The 20,097-nt window shown below is 37.0% G+C and overlaps 1 protein-coding gene across 1 annotated transcript in view; it reads right to left on the reverse strand.

Annotated features, from left to right (window-relative positions):
* Positions 1-17,189, reverse strand: part of LYVE1 (lymphatic vessel endothelial hyaluronan receptor 1) — a 38,191-nt gene extending 21,002 nt beyond the window's left edge. Inside the window, exons 1-3 of the mRNA XM_066250948.1 lie at positions 16,966-17,189; positions 12,329-12,500; positions 12,080-12,219 (exon numbers count right to left, since the gene is read on the reverse strand). Of these exons, the coding sequence (XP_066107045.1) occupies positions 12,080-12,219; positions 12,329-12,500; positions 16,966-17,050 (397 nt within the window). The 5' untranslated portion in view covers positions 17,051-17,189. The remainder of the gene's footprint in view (positions 1-12,079; positions 12,220-12,328; positions 12,501-16,965) is intronic.
* Positions 17,190-20,097: the final 2,908 nt, after the last annotated feature.

The following is a 20,097-nucleotide window of genomic DNA, read 5'->3' on the forward strand; positions in this document are numbered from 1 at the left end:
CAATACGACATATCAGAATCTATGGGATGCAGCAAAAGCAGTGATAAGAGGGAAGTTCATATCGCTTCAGGCATATATGAACAAACAAGAGAGAGCCCAAGTGAACCACTTAACTTACCACCTTAAGGAACTAGAAAAAGAAGAACAAAGACAACCCAAAACCAGCCGAAGAAAGGAAATAATAAAAATCAGAGCAGAAATAAATGAATTAGAGAACAGAAAAACTATAGAAAAAATTAATAGAACAAGGAGCTGGTTCTTTGAAAAGATCAACAAAATTGACAAACCCTTGGCAAGACTTACCAAGGAAAAAAGAGAAAGAACTCATATAAACAAAATCCAAAATGAAAGAGGAGAAATCACCACGGACACTGTAGATATACAAAGAATTATTGTAGAATACTATGAAAAACTTTATGCCACTAAATTCAACAACCTAGAAGAAATGGATAAATTCCTAGAAAAATACAACCTTCCTAGACTGAGTCAAGAAGAAGCAGAAAGCCTAAACAGACCTATCAGTAGAGAAGAAATAGAAAAAACCATTAAAAACCTCCCCAAAAATAAAAGTCCAGGCCCTGACGGCTATACCAGCGAATTTTATCAAACATTCAAAGAAGACTTGGTTCCTATTCTACTCAAAGTCTTCCAAAAAATTGAAGAAGAAGTAATACTTCCAAACACATTTTATGAGGCCAACATAACCCTCATCCCAAAACCAGGCAAGGATGGCACAAAAAAAGAAAACTACAGACCAATATCTCTAATGAATACAGATGCTAAAATACTAAACAAAATACTAGCAAATCGAATACAACAACATATTAAAAAAATAATACATCATGATCAAGTGGGATTCATCCCAGAATCTCAAGGATGGTTCAACATACGTAAAACGGTTAACGTAATACACCATATCAACAAAACAAAGAACAAAAACCACATGATCTTATCAATAGACGCAGAAAAGGCTTTCGATAAAATACAACACAATTTTATGTTTAAGACTCTCAACAAAATGGGTATAGAAGGAAAATATCTCAACATGATAAAGGCCATATATGATAAACCATCAGCTAACATCATATTAAATGGCACTAAACTGAAGGCTTTCCCCCTTAAATCAGGAACAAGACAGGGTTGTCCACTCTCTCCACTCTTACTTAATGTGGTACTAGAGGTTCTAGCCAGAGCAATCAGACAAGACAAAGAAATAAAAGGCATCCATATCGGAAAAGAAGAAGTAAAGGTATCACTTTTTGCAGATGATATGATCCTATATATCGAAAACCCCAAAGAATCCACAAAAAGACTACTAGAAACAATAAGCCAATACAGTAAGGTCGCAGGATACAAAATTAACATACAGAAGTCAATAGCCTTTCTATATGCCAACAATGAAACAACTGAGAAGGAACTCAAAAGAATAATCCCCTTCACGATTGCAACAAAAAAAATAAAATACTTAGGAATAAACATAACAAAGAATGTAAAGGACTTATATAATGAAAACTATAAACCATTGTTAAGGGAAATCGAAAAAGATATAATGAGATGAAAGAATATACCTTGTTCTTGGCTAGGAAGAATAAATATAATCAAGATGGCTATATTACCCAAAGCAATATACAAATTTAATGCAATTCCCATCAAACTTCCAATGACATTTTTTAAAGAAATAGAGCAAAAAATCATCAGATTTATATGGAACTATAAAAACCCCCGAATAGCCAAAGCAATCCTAAAGAAAAAGAATGAAGCTGGGGGCATAACAATACCTGACTTCAAACTCTATTATAGGGCCACGACAATCAAAACAGCATGGTATTGGCAGAAAAATAGACACTCAGACCAATGGAACAGAATAGAAAGTCCAGAAATAAAACCACATATATATAGTCAAATAATTTTTGATAAAGGGGCCAACAACACACAATGGAGAAAAGAAAGCCTCTTCAATAAATGGTGTTGGGAAAACTGGAAAGCCACATGCAAAAGAATGAAACTGGACTACAGTCTCTCCCCCTGTACAAAAATTAACTCAAAATGGATCAAAGATCTAAACATAAGACCTGAAACAATTAAGTACATAGAAGAAGACATAGGTACTCAACTCATGGACCTGGGTTTTAAAGAGCATTTTATGAATTTGACTCCACAGGCAAGAGAAGTGAAGGCAAAAATTAATGAATGGGACTACATCAGACTAAGAAGTTTTTGCTCAGCAAGAGAAACTGATAACAAAATAAACAGAAAGCCAACTAAATGGGAAATGATATTTTCTAACAACAGCTCAGATAAGGGCCTAATATCCAAAATATACAAAGAACTCATAAAACTCAACAACAAAGAAACAAACAATCCAATAAAAAAATGGGAAGAGGATATGAATAGACACTTCTCCCAGGAAGAAATACAAATGGCCAACAGATATATGAAAAGATGCTCATCTTCTTTAGCTATTAGAGAAATGCAAATCAAAACGGCAATGAGATACCACCTCACACCTGTTCAATTAGCTGTTATTAGCAAGTCAGGTAATAGCAAATGTTGGAGAGGCTGTGGAGAAAAAGGAACCCTCATACACTGTTGGTGGGAATGTAAAGTAGTACAACCATTATGGAAGAAAGTATGGTGGTTCCTCAAAAAACTGCAAATAGAACTACCTTATGACCCAGCAATCCCTCTACTGGGTATATATCCCCAAAACTCAGAAACATTGATACGTAAAGACACATGCAGCCCCATGTTTATTGCAGCATTGTTCACAGTGGCCAGGACATGGAAACAACCAAAAAGCCCATCAATAGATGACTGGATAAAGAAGATGTGGCACATATACACTATGGAATACTACTCAGCCATAAGAAATGATGACATCGGAACATTTACAGCAAAATGGTGGGATCTTGATAACATGATACGAAGCGAAATAAGTAAATCAGAAAAAAACAGGAACTGTATTATTCTATACGTAGGTGGGACATAATAGTGAAACTAAGAGACATTGATAAGAATGTGGTGGTTACGGGGGGAGGGGGGAATGGGAGAGGGTTAGGGTTGGGGAGGGGCACAAAGAAAACAAGATAGAAGGTGACAGAGGACAATCTGACTTTGGGTGGTGGGTATGCAACATAATTGAACGACAAGATAACCTGGACTTGTTATCTTTGAATATATGTATCCTGATTTATTGATGTCACCCCATTAAAAAAATAAAATTATAAAAAAAAAAAGATAATTGGGGGAAGATGATGTCAGAGTAATGGTGGCAGGAAAGATACTCTTGTTCTCTCCTCTTGAAATTTCAACAAATTGAATGACTATAACTCTTAATAGAAACCCTAGTTCTGCTCACAGGCCTTGCCTAAAAAATCGGTGCATCGAATCAACTGGGAAGGTTGGTGAAAAATGGGAAGCACTCAGATGGGGCACTGGAGAGGGAAGAAACAAGAGTATGTGGGTCTTCTGCAGGGAGGAGCAGAGAGATTGGGAGAAAGAGGCACTTAGAGAAAGGCTAAACCAAAGCAGCAGCTGAGCAAAGGGACAATTCCAGTGTTCCTGCTGTCTGCTGGCATCCTGCACTTGGGATAGAGACTGAGAAACAAGGTGTACTCCCCCAGCCTCCCAGATCCTTCTTCCCTCCCCTTACAGGGTACCAAGAGTAACAGTGGCATATCCCATAGCTAACTCTGCAGAACAACTCTTTCCCCTAAAGAACAGGGGTGCCCTCTAGCTGTTCCCTGATCTGTTGGGACATGGGAAGGAGTGCATGGAAGTCTGAGATCACTATTCCTGGAAAATAAAAAGTCATAAAGCTCTTACAACACACCCCAACCCACCCCATCATTGAGGCTGCAGCTCCACCTTTATCATCACAATCACAGCATTACAGCAGAGGTCATCCTGGGATTTTACAGAGCTAAAACTTATAATCTAGCACTGCCTGCAGGAACATATTTTAAAAACCTTTTGCAAGTTCAATACCACACTTTGTTATTTTTTGTGGGGTTTTTGGTGGGTTTTTTTTTCTTCCTTGCTTTATTGTGGTTTTCCTCTTTTTCTTTTTCTTTTTTGTTTTTTTATTTTTAAATACTATTTTTTGTTTGCTTTCTTAACAGTACTACTCTCAAATGCCATGTAGGCAGAGAAAAATGAATACTGTGAATAACCAAGAAGAGATTCAGTTCAGAAAGAGAATGGAAAATCTCCAGAAAGCAGTCTCATCACATGGAAACTTTGAAGTTCTGAAAATACTCAATGAAATACGGAAAACACTGGTAGGCAATTTAATGTGCTCAGAAAACCAATTAGTGAACAAACCAAATACTTCACTAATGAAATTGAAACTTTAAAAACAGGTGAAGAACTCAATATGTGAATTGAAAAATGAACTAGCAAGATGAGCTAACAGAACAGGCTGTATAGAGAATAGAATCAGTGACATCAAATACAGGCCACTAGAGATGATACAGAGGGAGAAAAGAGAGACCCAAAATTTTTTTTAAAATGATAGAGCTCTATGAGAATTGTCTGACTCCATCAGAAAGAGCAATATAGAATAATAGGTTTATCAGAAGAAGAAGAGATGGAGAAAAAAAATGGAGAGCCTTTCAAACAAGTAATTGATAAGAATTCCTAAGCCTATGGAAAGAGAGCCTCATATCCAAAAATCGAACAGAACACTTAGTTACCTCAACCCAAACAGGCTTTCTCCAAAGCACATTATAATAAAATTGTCAAAAATCAATGACAAAAGAAATAATCCTCAAAGTAGCTAGAGAAAAGATGAGCATAACATATAAAGGAAGGGCCATCAGGTTTTCATGGGACTTCTCAGCAAAAACTCTACAAGCCAGAAGATAGTGGATCAAAACATTCAAAGTACTGAAAAAGAGGGATTACCAGCTAAGACTAGTTATTCATCAAAATTATCCTTCAAATATGAAGAAATAAAACTTTTCCAGACATAGAGAAGCTGAGGAAATTTATCACCAGAAAACCCCCATTGCAGGAAATACTCAAGGGGGTTATTCTAACTGATACAAACAACAAAATGACACAAAACTACAAGTAAAACTTCAATAAGGTTACAATATAAACAAGGAAAATCTGTGACAACAAAAACATAAAAGTGGAGAGGATAAAGATCTGAAGTAGCAAAAGAGGATGGAGGGCAGAAGTACTTATAAGTCAAAGGACTCTTGTATATATAAAACTTTTTTCTCAATAATCTAATGGTAACCACCCATGAAAAAAAAATAAACCTGAAATACATAGCTTTAAAAATAGGAAACAGAGGAAAGAAGCATTACATATCACCAAACAAAAACAACTGACAGAAACACAAAGGAAAAGAATCAAAGGAGACACAGAGCTACCAGAAAACAAAACATAAAGTAGTTATAGTAAATCTTCATGCAATAATAATTACCCTAAATGTAAATGGACTAAACTCACCAATAAAGAGGCACAGATAACATATTGAACCAAAAAGTAAAACCCAACCATATGCTTCCTTCAGGAGACACGTCTAAGCTGCAGGGACAAAGGTGGACTCAAAGTGAAAGTTGGAAAATGATTCTCCAAGCAAATAATACCAAAAGAAAAGCAGATATGGCCATAGTTATATCTGACAATACTGATTTTAAAACAACAAAGGTAACAAGAGACAAAGATGGACATTTCATAATGATAAGGGGATACAATATGAGGAAGACATAACACTTCTTAATATATATATATATATATCAAATCAGGGGTCACTAATATATGATATATAAGACAGCTACTAACAGAACAAAAAGAAACAAACAAATACACAGTCATAGTTGAATGCTTCAACATACCATTGCAGTTTAGATAGATCATCCAAACAGAAAATCAATAAAGAAATATGGACCCTAAATACTTGACAAAATGCACATAATAGACCTTTACAGGACATTTCATCCCAGAACATGAGATTATACATTTTTTTCCAGAGCACATGGAATATTCTCAAGGATAGATCATGTGTTGAGCCACAAAACTAGCCTCAACAAATTCAAAAAGATTGAAATTATAGTAAGCATATTCTCTGACCATAATGCTCTGAAGTTAGAATTCATCTGCAAAAAGAAAGTAAAGAAATCCAGAAAAATGTGGAAAATTTTAAACAACATACTTCTAAAAAAATGACTGGGTCAAAGAAGAAAAAAATTAGAGATCAAAAGATATATACAGACAAATGGAAATGACTACATGACATATCAAAATTTCTGGGATACAGCAAAAGCAGTAATAAGAGGGAAGTTTATGTCATTATAGGCTTATATCAAGAAAGAAGAGAGATCCCATGTAAACAATCTAATATCACATCTTAAAGAACTAGAAAAAGAAGAACAAAGGAAACCCAAAGTCAGCAGAAGAAAGGAAATAGTAAAAATTAGAGCAGAACTAAATAAAATAAAGAGCAACAACAAACAAAACTATAGAAAAATTAATACAACAAAGAGCTGGTTTTTTGAAAAGATAAACTGACAAACCCTAGGTAGGCCCACTAAGAAAAAAAGAGAAATGACTCATAAAATTTGAAATGAAAGAGGAGAACTTACCACAGACAAGATAGATATACAAAAGACCATACTAGAATACTATGAAAGATTATAGTATCTTTCATAATCACACACACACACACATAATCTTTGACACACACACACACACACACACACATAATCTTTGACAAAAGAGCCAAAAACACACAATGGAGAAAAGAAAGCCTCCTCAATAAATAATGCTGGGAAAATTGGAAAGCCACATGCAACAGAATGATAGTTGACTACAGTTTGTGATCAAAGACCTAAATATAAGATCTGAAACAATAAGTTACATAGAAGAAAATATAGGTACTAAATATAGGCACCTAATTCAATAATACTAGAACTATACAATCTTCTTAGACAGAGTCATAAAGAAGTAGAAATCATGAAGAAGTAGAAAACCTAAATAGACTGATTAGTAATGAGGAAATATAAACAACTATCGTGAACCTCCCCCCAAATAAAAACCCAGGACCAAATGGCTACACTAGTGAATTCTACCAAACATTCAAATAATATTTGGTACCTATCCTTCTCAAAGTCTTCCAAAAAATTGAAGAAGAGGCAATACTCCCTAACATGTTTTATGAGGCCAACATGACCCTGATACCAAAATCTGGCAAGGCACACAAAAAAAGAAAACTATAAACCAATATCTTTAATGAATACAGATGCAAAAATCCTAAACAAAATACTAGCAAATCGAATACAACAATACATTAAAAAAAATAATACATCATCATCAAGTAGGATTTATTCCAGGAGGATAAGGATGGTTAAACATACACAAATCAATCAATGTAATGCACCACATCAACAAAACAAAGAAAAAAACCCATATGATCCTATCAATAGATGCAGAAAAGGCATTCGATAAGATACAACATCCATTTATATTTAAAACACCCAATAAAATGGGTCTAGAATACAAGTATCTCAACATAACAAAGACCATATATTACAAACCATCAGCCAATATCATACTAAATGATGAAAAACTGAAAGCTTTTCCTCTAAAATCAAGAATAAGGCAAGGATGCCCATTCTTGCCACTCATATTCAACATAGTACTGAAAGTCTTAGCCAGAGCAATCAGGCTAGAGGAAGAAATAAAAGGTATCTATATTGGGAAAGAAGTAATGGTAATATTTTTTGAAGATGACATGTTCCTTTATATAGAAAACCCCAGGAATCCATGAAAAAACTATTAGAAACAGTAAACAAATACAGTAAAGTCAAAGGAAATTAAATCAATATACAAAAGTCTACTGCTTTCTTATGCACCAACAATGAAACTTTCAAAAATGAATTGAAAAAGAAAAACAATTCTTTTTACAATTACAAAAATAAAAATACCTAAGAATAAACAACAAAAGATGGAAGGACCTATAAACTGAGAACTATAAAGCGTTATGAAAAGAAATTTTAAAAGATGCAATGAAATGAAAAAACATTTCATGTTTGTAGATCAGAAGAATTAACATAGTTCAAATGGCCATATTACCCAAAGCAATATACAACTTTAATGCAATCCTCATTAAAAGCCCAATGTCATATTTTAGAGAAACAGAACAAAAAATCACCCAATTTGTATGGAATCATAAAAGACCCAGAATAGTCAAAGCAATTCTGAGAAGAAAGAATGAAGCTGGAGGTATCACACTACCTGACCTCAAATTGTACTTCATAGTCATGATAATCAAAACAGTATTGGTAGAAAAACAGATTTACAGGCCAGTGGAATAGAATTGAGAGCACAGAAGTAAAACCACACACACACACACACACACACACACACACACACACACACACATAATCTTTGACAAAGGAGCCAAAAACACACAATGGAGAAAAGAAAGCCTCCTCAATAAATAATGCTGGGAAAATTGGAAAGCCACATGCAACAGAATGATAGTTGACTACAGTTTGTGATCAAAGACCTAAATATAAGATCTGAAACAATAAGTTACATAGAAGAAAATATAGGTACTAAACCTATGGACCTTGGCCGTAGAGAACAATTTATAAATTTGACTCCAAAGGCAACAGAAGGAAAAGCAAAAGTAAATGAATGGGACTATATTAAACTAAAAAGCTTCTGCACAGCAAAAGAAACTGACAACAAAACAAAAAGTCAGCCAATCAAATGGGATCTGATATTCACAAACAATAGCTCTGACAAAGGATTAATATCCAAAATATATAAAGAACCCACAAAGCTCAACAACAAACAAACAAATAATCCAATTAAAAGTGGGTAGAAGACCTGAACAAACACTTCTCTCATGAAGACATACAGACAACAAATAGATATATGAAAAGATGTTCACTCATCTTCTCTAGCTTTTAGAAAAATGCAAATCTCAAAACTACAATGAGATATTACCTCACACCTGTTAGATTGGCTATTACCAACAAAACAGGTAATAACAAGTGTTGGAAAGGCTGTGGAGAAAAAGGACCACTGCTGGTGGGATGTAAACTGGTACAGCCATTATGGAAGAAAGTATGGTGGTTCCTCAAAAAATTAAGACTAGAGCTACTATATAACCCAGTAATTCCTCTACTGGGTAACTACCCAAAAAACTTGAAAACATTGGTATGTAAAACACACAGGCCCCCATGTTCATCACAGCATTATTCATGGTGACCAAGACATGGAAACAACCAAGTGTCCCTAGATAAAGGATTGGATAAAGAAGATGTGGTACATATATACAATGGAATACTACTCAGCCGTAAGAAAGGATGCTATATTGCCATTAACAACAACATGGATGGAGCCTGAGAATATTATGCTAAGAGAAATAATAAAATCAGAAAAAGCTAAGAATTATATGATTTCACACATAGGTGGGATATAACTGAGACTCATGGACATAGATAAAAGTGAAGTGGTTACCAGGGGGGAGGGGTTTGAGGTAGTGGACAAAAGAGGGACAAAAATGGTGATGGAAAATGATTCACCTTTGGGTGATAGGCACACAGTGCAATCAACAGTTCAAATGCTATAGAGATGTTTATCTGAAACCTATGTACAGGGGATCCTTGGGTTACAACAGTGTCGACATACAACGTTTCGAGTTTGTGATGCTCACTCTCATAAAAACTTCAAAAAATTGAGGCTTGAGTATTTCAGCTTATGCTGTTAACATCATACTTACAGACTACATGGGTGAACTGGTTTGGCTGTGTGGCGAAAGGATACACAGTAATGCAGCATGTTTGTATTTTTATATAGGTTATGATTTTGCAACTGTGTTAGGATAGGTATGTAACTTAGGCTAGGATATATTTCAACTTATGCCAAAATTTGGGTTACATCACTATCATAGGAATGGAACTCTGTTGTAACCCGAGGACCCCTGTATTCTTATTGACCAATGTCATCCCATTAAAATTAATTTCTAAATTTAAAAAATAGTTGGGGGTCAGACTATTTGCATGGTACTAAAATACCACACTGTAGATTACCTACTTATTGCATAGGGGAAACATATCTTTGAGTTCATTAGAGAGGTCTGGCAGTCACTATCTTAGTAAAATGGTCAAAAGTAGCATCTTAATAGTTGGACAGGCCTTGGCTGGTTGGCTCAGTGGTAGAGTGTTGACTTGGCATATAAACTTCCTGGGTTTGATTCTCACTCAGGGCACACAAGAGAAGTGACCATCTGCTTCTCCTCCCTTCCCCCTTCCCCCTTCCCCCTTCCCCCTTCCCCTTCCCCTTCCCCCTTCCCCTTCTCTCTCTCTCTCTCTCTCTCTCTCTCTCTCTCTCTCTCTCTCCTGCAACCAGCTCAACTGATTCAAGCCCACTGGCCTTGGGCACTGAGGATGGCTCTGTGGAGCCTTCCCTCAGTTGCTAAAAATAATACAGTTCTGAACATAGGCCCCAGATGGGCAGAGCATTGGCCCCAGATGGAGGTCACTGGGTGGATCCCGGTTGGGGTACATGTCTCTTTATCTCCCCTCCTCTCACTTAAATAAAAATAAATTAATTTTTAAAAATAGTGGAACATATTGATATTAGGTGCCTTTTGTTGGGATTGAATTCCAAGTACATATCATCTATGAAGTATTTTTGCCAAAAAATATCAAACATGAATTTAGTTAGGACTCTAAACCTATCTTTAAGCATGCAGTAAATACAGAGGATAGAGGTACAAGTGAAATGAAACTGTGGGGAAATGCAAATCCAAGCCCTCTTCCCCTGGTTCCTTTTTGTTGAGTCTAGAGGGCTGGATATCACATCATTACATTGGCAGCTGGCAGGAAGGCCAAGAAGTTAAAAGGCCAGGCCATCTGACAGGCATGGGCTGGCTATGAGATAAGCAGGCATATGAATCACTCATTCCCCAGCCAAAGGTGATGGGCTCAAGATGCAGAGGAGAGAATGGTGGTGAAAAAAAAAAATGTTGGAAGAAGCTTTATATTACAGTCTTGAGTCTACAGCTGCTTGTAGGACTTTGAACAAATCTCCATTCTGATTTATAGTAGTTTCATCGATGAAGTAAGAGAAGCAAACAAAGTGTTTTTCAGGGTCCTTTCTATGCCAAAACCCCCTGGTTCAGAGAATTGCTGGGGTCCTAGGTTGCCTTTGGAGAACATAATATTGTTGATGCACACTTATCTCTTGGATCTTAGAGAATGATTTTGGAATCTATCCTTGTGTATGAGCACTCAGCTGTATGACCTTTAGAGGGTCAGATTTTTGAGTATGTGTGAAGAGAAATAAATCAGGTAGAGGTGCTTATGACAAACTGGAAACAAGTATTTAGTAAAAAAAACAACGAAAAAACCCAAACTTCCTGAGAAGGTACTTAAACCTTTCTGGGAAGGGGAAGGACTTGGGCTGAAGTGACCAAGGTCCTCAAGCAAGGTTAAAAGGCTGACTGCGTGACCACGAGCAAATCAGTTCTACTTTCTAGCTTTAGCTCCTTCCTTTATAAAATGGAAATTGGGTCTTGTTCTAAGAAAATGTAAACTGTAGCATCTGAATTTCTTATCCTGTAAAGGAATGTAGGATAATGGAAAGAGCATGCTTTAGAGTTAGACCTGTGTTTGAATCTTCATGGTAATAAGACCTAGACACTGTACAACATCCTCTGAGCTAATTTTGTTTCTGCAAAATGGAATGGTAAAGCATACTTCATACTTCATAAGGAGGTTGTCAAGGTTCAGTGAGATAACTTAGTACATTACTTTGTCCATAGTGAATATTTCCTTCCCTTCTTCCTGTTTATTTTATAGGATGGAGTGGAGAGGTAATGGAGCCTTTTGGAATGCCCTCCCTTGATGTTGCCATTCGACCATATTTTCCCTAACTTTTTCCTCTGAAAGGCATATTGCCACCTATACCTGGTCACAGAGTCAGTCTTGGGAGGGTTAAATGACCATCATTATGATTACTGCTGCCCAGAGTCACTCTTCTCAGACACGTCACTGAGGTTGAGAAACCCAGAGAAAACATACCACATGGAGAGACTGCAGATCTGACTTACCAGATGAGTTGTGACAATAGGCACTGTAGGGTTTGTTGAGTGAATTTCTCCAAACCAGGACACCTGTCCCATTCTTTCCACACTTGGGGTTTGGGATAATCCGAGGGATGACTAAGAACTGATCAGCAACCCATCCATAGCTATAACAGAATAAATATTCATTGAATGGATACATTTATTTCTATGGCTGAACAAGAACACAGAGCCAAGACAGTTCCATCTGTGTCTGTGAATCCAGCTGTTTCTCACCTGCAAGTCTCAAAGCCAGACTTCCATGCTGCTTCAATCTGGTCTCTGCTGGCTAAAGTTAGTCCCATCAGCCTACAGGCCTCCTTGGCATTTGTGAAATTCAGCTGTGGAGCTATCTTTTTGCTCACAACGGTTACTCCCATAATTCTGCATGGCACTGAGACGGAAAGCTCTGCAAAGGAATCAGAGATCCTCAGTTTGATAAACTTGTTCATAGCCCTTAGGCTCCACTTCCTATAGCAGCATTATTGTCCTGATGCAGCAGTGAGGTCATTGTGGCTGGGAGTAAAGTTTAGAAATAATGGGACACAGGCCACACATTTCGCACAAGGACATGCTGCTGGATTAGGTGGGTGCTTGATCTGATCCAAGCTGTACCTCTCTTCAGCTTCAAGTCTACTCTCTCACTCTGCATTAAGGTGCCTTGTTTATTACATGGAGGCTTCAACCACTAGTTTCTAGGGTGGGTCTAGATCAGGGGTCTCAAACTTGCGGCTTGCGGGCCACATGCGGCCCGCCGAACAATTTTGTGCGGCCCGCAGACTAATCCACGAAGTTCAAAATATTTTGGATAAAATTAAGTAAGCCTAGGGGCCTACTTGTATTTTTCATTTCTCTAGCATCCTAGCTAGATATTAGCTTAGTTAACAGCAGTTGTGATGCGAACTACAGTTTCTGGTCGTTTTGTGACACTGAGTAAACTGCATGTACGATTGTGCTTGTTGTACTGATTTTTTTTTTGTTTTCAACGGCAGTGAGAAAAGTGTTGCGTAACAGTTGCCTTTTGTAGACCTAGTGCGGCCCGCCGAACGGCTGTGATCTTGCTCTGCGGCCCACATGCTGAGTTGAGTTTGAGACCCCTGGTCTAGATGATGCTGTTGCTGCAAACCTTTTTGGAGTCTATAAAATGAATGGTTTGAGACTTTGAGAAAGAATTCAGGGCTCTTACTAATAGAATAGTTAGTTAGCAATACTCCAAACTAATGTGGGTTGGAGACACCACTGTTTTTGAGATGGGCTGGAAAATGTTGTACTTGGTAAAATAGGAGCTTTCTCAATACCAGGTCTTCTCTGACCATTGGGGGGCAGGCTTACTCAGAAGTTGTTGGAGAAGCTGGGAAATGAAACTTGTTGGCAGAAAAACTAAATGAAGTAGAATTTTAGAGTCAGACCTGGATTTGAATCTAGCCTATGTAGCTTGCTAGCTCTGTTACCTTAGGCTAGTTATTTCATTTCTCTTAGCCTCAGGTCTCTTATTTATAAAACTGAGAGAGTAACAGTATCTATTGTATAATGTTGTGAGAGTTAAATTAGTTAATTCAAATAGAAATGCTTAGCATAGTGCCTGCTACATAGCAGGTGCTCAATAAATCAAAATAAGTTTGTCATTATGCTATCTTCAAAATGTTTTGCTTTTAGTCGTCTAACGGTCTTCTTGAGGAAGCTGAGGCAGTTGAACAGTTAAGATGTGAATAATATTTTACTTAAATTCTAATGATTCAGAGAGTTCTTCTGATCCCTTCCCTTTGAGTTCTAAGATTTATAGACCTGTATGAAATTTTGAGTTGTATTGCATTCAGGTACATTATTTCTATTGGGATTCATTCAAGAAAGTCCGTAAAAGGGCATTTCAATCTCCCAGTCATTGCTTGTACACAGATCTGTGCGTATTGGACACGAAGTCAAATGCTTTGATCACTTTTTACGTTAGTATTTAGGTTAGAAATTTCTTTTGGAAAATGTGGAAGGAGCATTTTTAAGTCCTCCATGTGACCCTACTGTCAGGAGGCTGCAGGAAGGAATATGTATATTATGTACAATATTTGCAGATAGCCTTGTTTGCTTCCAGAGCCCACTCACCGAGAGAGGCCTGAGAGCCAACACTCAATTTAAGTGTTTGTGACAAAACAGTCTCTTATGTTAATACTAATTCCAATATTAATTCCATCTTCTATAATCTATTGATGCTATTCTGTGCCAAAGCCTGTCTCTTTTAACAGAAAATTGAGGCTCAGGGAGATTAAGTAACTTTTCTAAGCCCAAGGATATAGGTGGCAGACTGAGGGCACAGACCCAATTATGACTGACTTTAAAACCCCAGTCTTTAAGTAGGACACTGTTCTGCTTCCCACTGTGCTATGGGGAAAAGATGAAAACACACACGGACACACACACACACACACACACACACACACACACACAAAACTGGAGTTGAACTCTTGGAACATTCCATTTGCCCTGGAATTTGGTACATCTAGCCCATGAGCTTGCTATTGCTCAAACCTCTTAGGGCTGTTTTTTTGGGGAGGTGGTAATACTTGCAGGCTCATTAATTACACTGTAAAGTGGTCTTGAAACTCTCTCATCATTTTTACTTTAAATATTATTAGTAGTAATGATTGACCTATTCTGGGCAGTAGAGCTAGCTTTGAATAGTTCTTGTAATGTTAACTGGCTATGGGACCTTGGGCAAGTTAGCATTCTCATCTGTAAAATGGGGATGATTATATCTTCTTCATAGAATTTTTATAAGAATTAAATTAGCTAACTTTACCTAGCAGAGATTAAGTCCATAGCAGGCAGTTAGCAAATATTAGTCAATATTAGCTTCCCTATTTTATTTACAAACAAAAATAGAGAGCTGGCACCCAAGAGGTACACCAGACATCTCTTAATAGTTCTCAGAAAACAATAGGTATAGTAGAAATAATATATGCTTAGCAATCAGACAGAGCTGAATTAAAATCCAAGCTTTACTATCTATTGCCTATATGACATTAGGCAAGTCACTTGGCCTCACTGAACCTGTTTCTTCATCTATTAATTTAATCCTGATGTATTATTCTCAAGCATAGGAATGTATAATTTTTCTTTTAAAGTGCTCAGATTTTAATTTTCCAGAGCTGTAATGAGTGATTTGTAGTTGTAATTTTTTTTTTTTTTTTTTGCCAACAATGCTGAATGAGGTTACCATTTAGGCCTCTCAAAAGCCTAGAAATTATTTCAAGTCATTCTTTGGGGTTTTTTTTGTTTGTTTGTTTGTTTTAATGAGAGAAGGGGAGATCGAGAGATAGACTCCCACATGCGCCCTGACCAGGATCCACCCAGCAACCCCAATCTGGACCAACCGGGAGAGGGAGGGAAGAGAAGCATATGGTCGCTGTTCATGTGTGCCTTGACCAGGGATCAAACGTGGGACATCTGCATGCTGGGTCGATGCTCTACCCACTGAGCCAACTGAATCTGGCCTCAAGACATTCCTTGTAATATATAATATATATTAAAATAGATTTTATTTTTTACTTATTTATTTTTTAGGTCAAAAAGATACATATATCTTTTATTTTATGTTTTTAAACTATTTTTTAAGATTTTATTTATTTATTTTAGAGAGAGGAGAGAGAGAGAAGTGAGAGAGGGAGGGGTGGAGAAGCAGATCGTTGCTTCTCCTGTGTGCTCTGACCAGGAATTGAACCTGGGACATCCACATGCCGGGTTGACGCTCTACCACTGAGCCAACTAACTGGTCAGGGTCTTATTTTATTTTTATATAAAATACTATTTCCCATTCTTATCCACTCACTTTCATTGGCCACCTTTTCTTCAATCATGGGTCTGAATAATTTTCAGTTGTTTCCAAAAATTTAATTCTCTTAGGAAAATTTTGCCATTACTGAGAATGGCCCAACAAGTGTGATATAGTCACTATCAAGGAACCATTTCTAAAATAGCAAGAGTAATGGCACAATTTTTGGGAAAAGTGAGTAGTCTTCTCAGGGGGATTTCAAAGAGGAGCAAACTTATTTGACAGTAACAGTTCTAGCATTTGAAAAGAATATCAATTATATAACTCTAGCCTCCTTTGTAAAATTAAATACAATATATGAATTAACTGGATGTCTGTCCATGACATATCTTATATCTCAGGGCATCTTCCAGCATAGGAATACACAATTTTTCTTTTAATGTACTCAGAGTTTTATTTGCCCAGAGCTGAAATGAGTGATTTGCGGTCAGTTTTTTTTTTTTGCCTGCAATGCAGAATGAGGTTATCATTTAGGCATCTCAAAGCCCAGAAATAATTCAAAGTAATTTCTTTGGTACAGAGCTGATGCTAATTTTCAAACCACTTTTTAAAAGTACATTTTCTATTTTCTGCATATTAAAAACATATGCATCCCATGATAGTATAAAAAAATTGAAATAAAGAAAAGTATATTGGCAGTTCCAAAAATATAAAAACAGGCCAATGTTCTATGAAAGTTAGTCATTTTCCCCAGGCTTAGTGATTGCTTTAAGAATTTTACAATTATAATTTGCTTCTTCAATAAAACACTTTTTAAAACAAATACTCTCTTCTCAATGTTTTGTTTTAAAATATTTTCTTTAAAAATACTCCATAACCAAAAAGAAAAGTCAAGATAACATAAAGATAAATGTGAATCATTTTGGTGAAGTTGACAATACGGTGAAAGCATTTCTGGTAGATGAGTAATACCAGAATTAGATCTCTGTAGACATCAACTGGCACCCCCCCCCCCCCACTCTCAGCAATCCATAGTCAAGAATTTAGTAAGCTTAGAACAGGTTGTAAGATCTTGCTTTGCCTCAGGTTGGCATTCTGCTGAGAAACCTACCTTGTACCTGGAGAGAGCCTTGAACCAAGAGCCCTGTGGTCCAAATGGAGGCAAGAAGCAACACCAGGCTGAAGCACTTGGTCATTGTGCCAACCCCTTCAGAGCCAGAGAAACACCTCAGCTAGCCACTGGCAGTAACAGGAACATACAATCACCAGTCTGGATGGTGACTTCTGGAAATATGTTGGGGCTCCCACTGCTCCACTTTGTAACTGAGACATCCGGATTTCCCTGCTTTCAAGCTTCTGACTTGTCAAGGTCACTGGGGGAAATGAGTGACGTCTCTCAAATGCCCAGGCTGTCATTTGTGGATAGCTTTCTGGAAAATGTAGCTAATGCTGACTCCGAAAGAAATGAGGAAGGCGGATTAGCACAATGTGAACTGCTGAAGGGTTCCCCAATTTCCATATTCCCTGCCGCTGCCCACTACCCCCACCAGTTCAGTTTCACATGTTCATTGTTTTGCCTGTGGAGCCCATTCATTTATATACTCCTAGGAATGCCTCTGTTTCTAAAGGAGATCAAGCATAGATTGCTCTTTTCCTCTCACAATCAATGGGTTTTTTTCAGCTGCATATTCTTGTGATCTGTGAGGCAATGATGTTATGGCTCATGAAAGCAAATGCCCTTTTAAATACCAAGGACAGAGGTTTCATACCGCCTTTTGGAACTTCTGTTATACATTTAAATTTTCTACACCACTATAAGTGATTCCTTCATCAAAGAAACCAGACACACAAAAAATTCATATTTAAAAAAATACAAATTGGAGGAAATATACAAAATTAGTCATGTACTTTATAAGAAAGGGTTTTTTTTATGGTTTCTTTTGATGTGCAAAAACTTTTTAGTTTGATATGGTCCCATTTATTTATTTTTTATTTTATTTCCCTTGCTCAAGGTGCTATATCAGAAAAAAATATTGCTCTAAGAAATGTTCATGATTTTTTTTTATTAAATTTAATGCAGTGACATTGATAAATCAGGGTACATATGTTGAGAGAAAATATCTCTAGATTATTTTGCCATTTGATTGTGCTGTATACCCCTCCCGCAAAGTTAAATTGTCTTCTGTCACCTTCTATCTGGTTTTCTTTGTGCCCCTCCCCTCCCCTAACCCCTCTCTCCTTCTTCACCCCCTCCCCTCTCCCCCAACCCCCCCCCCCCCCCGCCCCTGTTGCCATCACATTCTTGTTCATGTCTCTGAGTCTCGTTTTTATGTCCCTTCTATGTATGGATTCATCTCAGTTTTTTTTCTGATTTACTTATTTCACTCCGTATAATGTTATCAAGGTCCATCCATGTTATTGTAAATGATCCGATGTCATCATTTCTTATGGCTGAGTAGTATTCCATAGTATATATGTACCAAAGTTTTTTAATCCACTCGTCCTCTGACGGACACTTGGGCTGTTTCCAGATCTTCGCTATTGTGAACAATGCTGCCACAAACATGCGGGTGCATTTCTCCTTTTCGAGCCGTTCTATGGTGTCCTTGGGGTATATTCCTAAAAGTGGGATAGCTGGGTCAAAAGGCGGTTCGATTTTCAGTTTTTTGAGGAATCTCCATACTGTTTTCCACAGTGGCTGCACCAGTCTGCATTCCCACCAGCAGTGCAGGAGGGTCCCCTTTTCTCCACATCCTCGCCAGCACTTATTCTGTGTTGTTTTGTTGATAAGCGCCATTCTGACTGGTGTAAGGTGATATCTCATTGTGGTTTTAATTTGCATTTCTCTAATGATTAGTGATGTTGAGCATTTTTTCATATGCCTATTGGCCATCTGTATGTCCTCTTTGGAGAAGTGTCTATTCATCTCTTTTGCCCATTTTTGGATTGGGTTGTTTGTCTTCCTGGTGTTGAGTTTTACAAGTTCTTTATAAATTTTGGTTATTAACCCCTTATCAGACGTATTGTCAAATATGTTCTCCCATTGTGTAGTTTGTCTTTTTATTCTGTTCTTGTTGTCTTTAGCTGTGCAAAAGCTTTTTAGTTTGATATAGTCCCATTTGTTTATCCTGTCTTTTATTTCACTTCCCCGTGGAGATAAATCAGCAAATATATTGCTGTGAGAGATGTCGGAGAGCTTACTGCCTATGTTTTCTTCTAAGATGCTTATGGTTTCACGGCCTACATTCAAGTCTTTTATCCATTTTGAGTTTATTTTTGTGAGTGGTGTAAGCTGGTGATCTAGTTTCATTTTTTTGCAGGTAGCTGTCCAATTTTCCCAACACCATTTGTTAAAGAGGCTGTCTTTACTCCATTGTATTTCCTTACCTCCTTTGTCAAATATCAGTTGTCCATAGAACTGTGGGTTTATTTCTGGGTTCTCTGTTCTATTCCATTGATCTATATGCCTGTTCTTATGCCAGTACCAGGCTGTTTTGAGTACAATGGCCTTGTAGTATAACTTGATATCAGGAAGTGTGATACCTCCCACTTTATTCTTCTTTTTTAAGATTGCTGAGGCTATTCGTGTCCTTTTTTGGTTCCATATAAATTTTTGGAATATGTGTTCTATATCTTTGAAGTATGTCATTGGTATTTTAATTGGTATTGCATTGAATTTATAAATTGCTTTGGGTAATATAGACATTTTAATGATGTTTATTCTTCCTAACCATGAGCACGGTATATGCTTCCACTTGTTAGTATCTTCCTTGATTTCTTTTATCAATGTTTTGTAATTTTCCGAGTACAAGTCTTTAGTCTCCTTGGTTAAGTTTATTCCTAGGTACTTTATTTTTTTGGTTGTAATTGTGAAGGGGATTGTTTCCTTAATTTCTCTTTCTGACTGTTCATTGTTGGTGTATAAAAATGCTTCTGATTTCTGAGTATTGATTTTATATCCTGCCACTTTGCTGAATTTATTTATCAGGTCCAGTAGTTTTTTGACTGAGACTTTAGGGTTTTCTATATACAATATCATATCATCTGCAAATAATGATAGTTTTACTTCTTCTTTTCCAACTTGAATGCCTTTTATTTCTTCTTCTTGTCTGATTGCTGTGGCTAGGACTTCCAGGACTATGTTAAATAAGAGTGGTGAAAGGGGGCACCCCTGCCTTGTTCCTGATCTTAAGGGTATTGCTTTTAATTTTTGCCCATTGAGTATGATGTTGGCTGTGGGTTT

The sequence above is a fragment of the Saccopteryx bilineata genome, chromosome 1 (assembly GCF_036850765.1).
Source record: "Saccopteryx bilineata isolate mSacBil1 chromosome 1, mSacBil1_pri_phased_curated, whole genome shotgun sequence".
In the NCBI taxonomy this organism is placed as follows: domain Eukaryota; kingdom Metazoa; phylum Chordata; class Mammalia; order Chiroptera; family Emballonuridae; genus Saccopteryx; species Saccopteryx bilineata.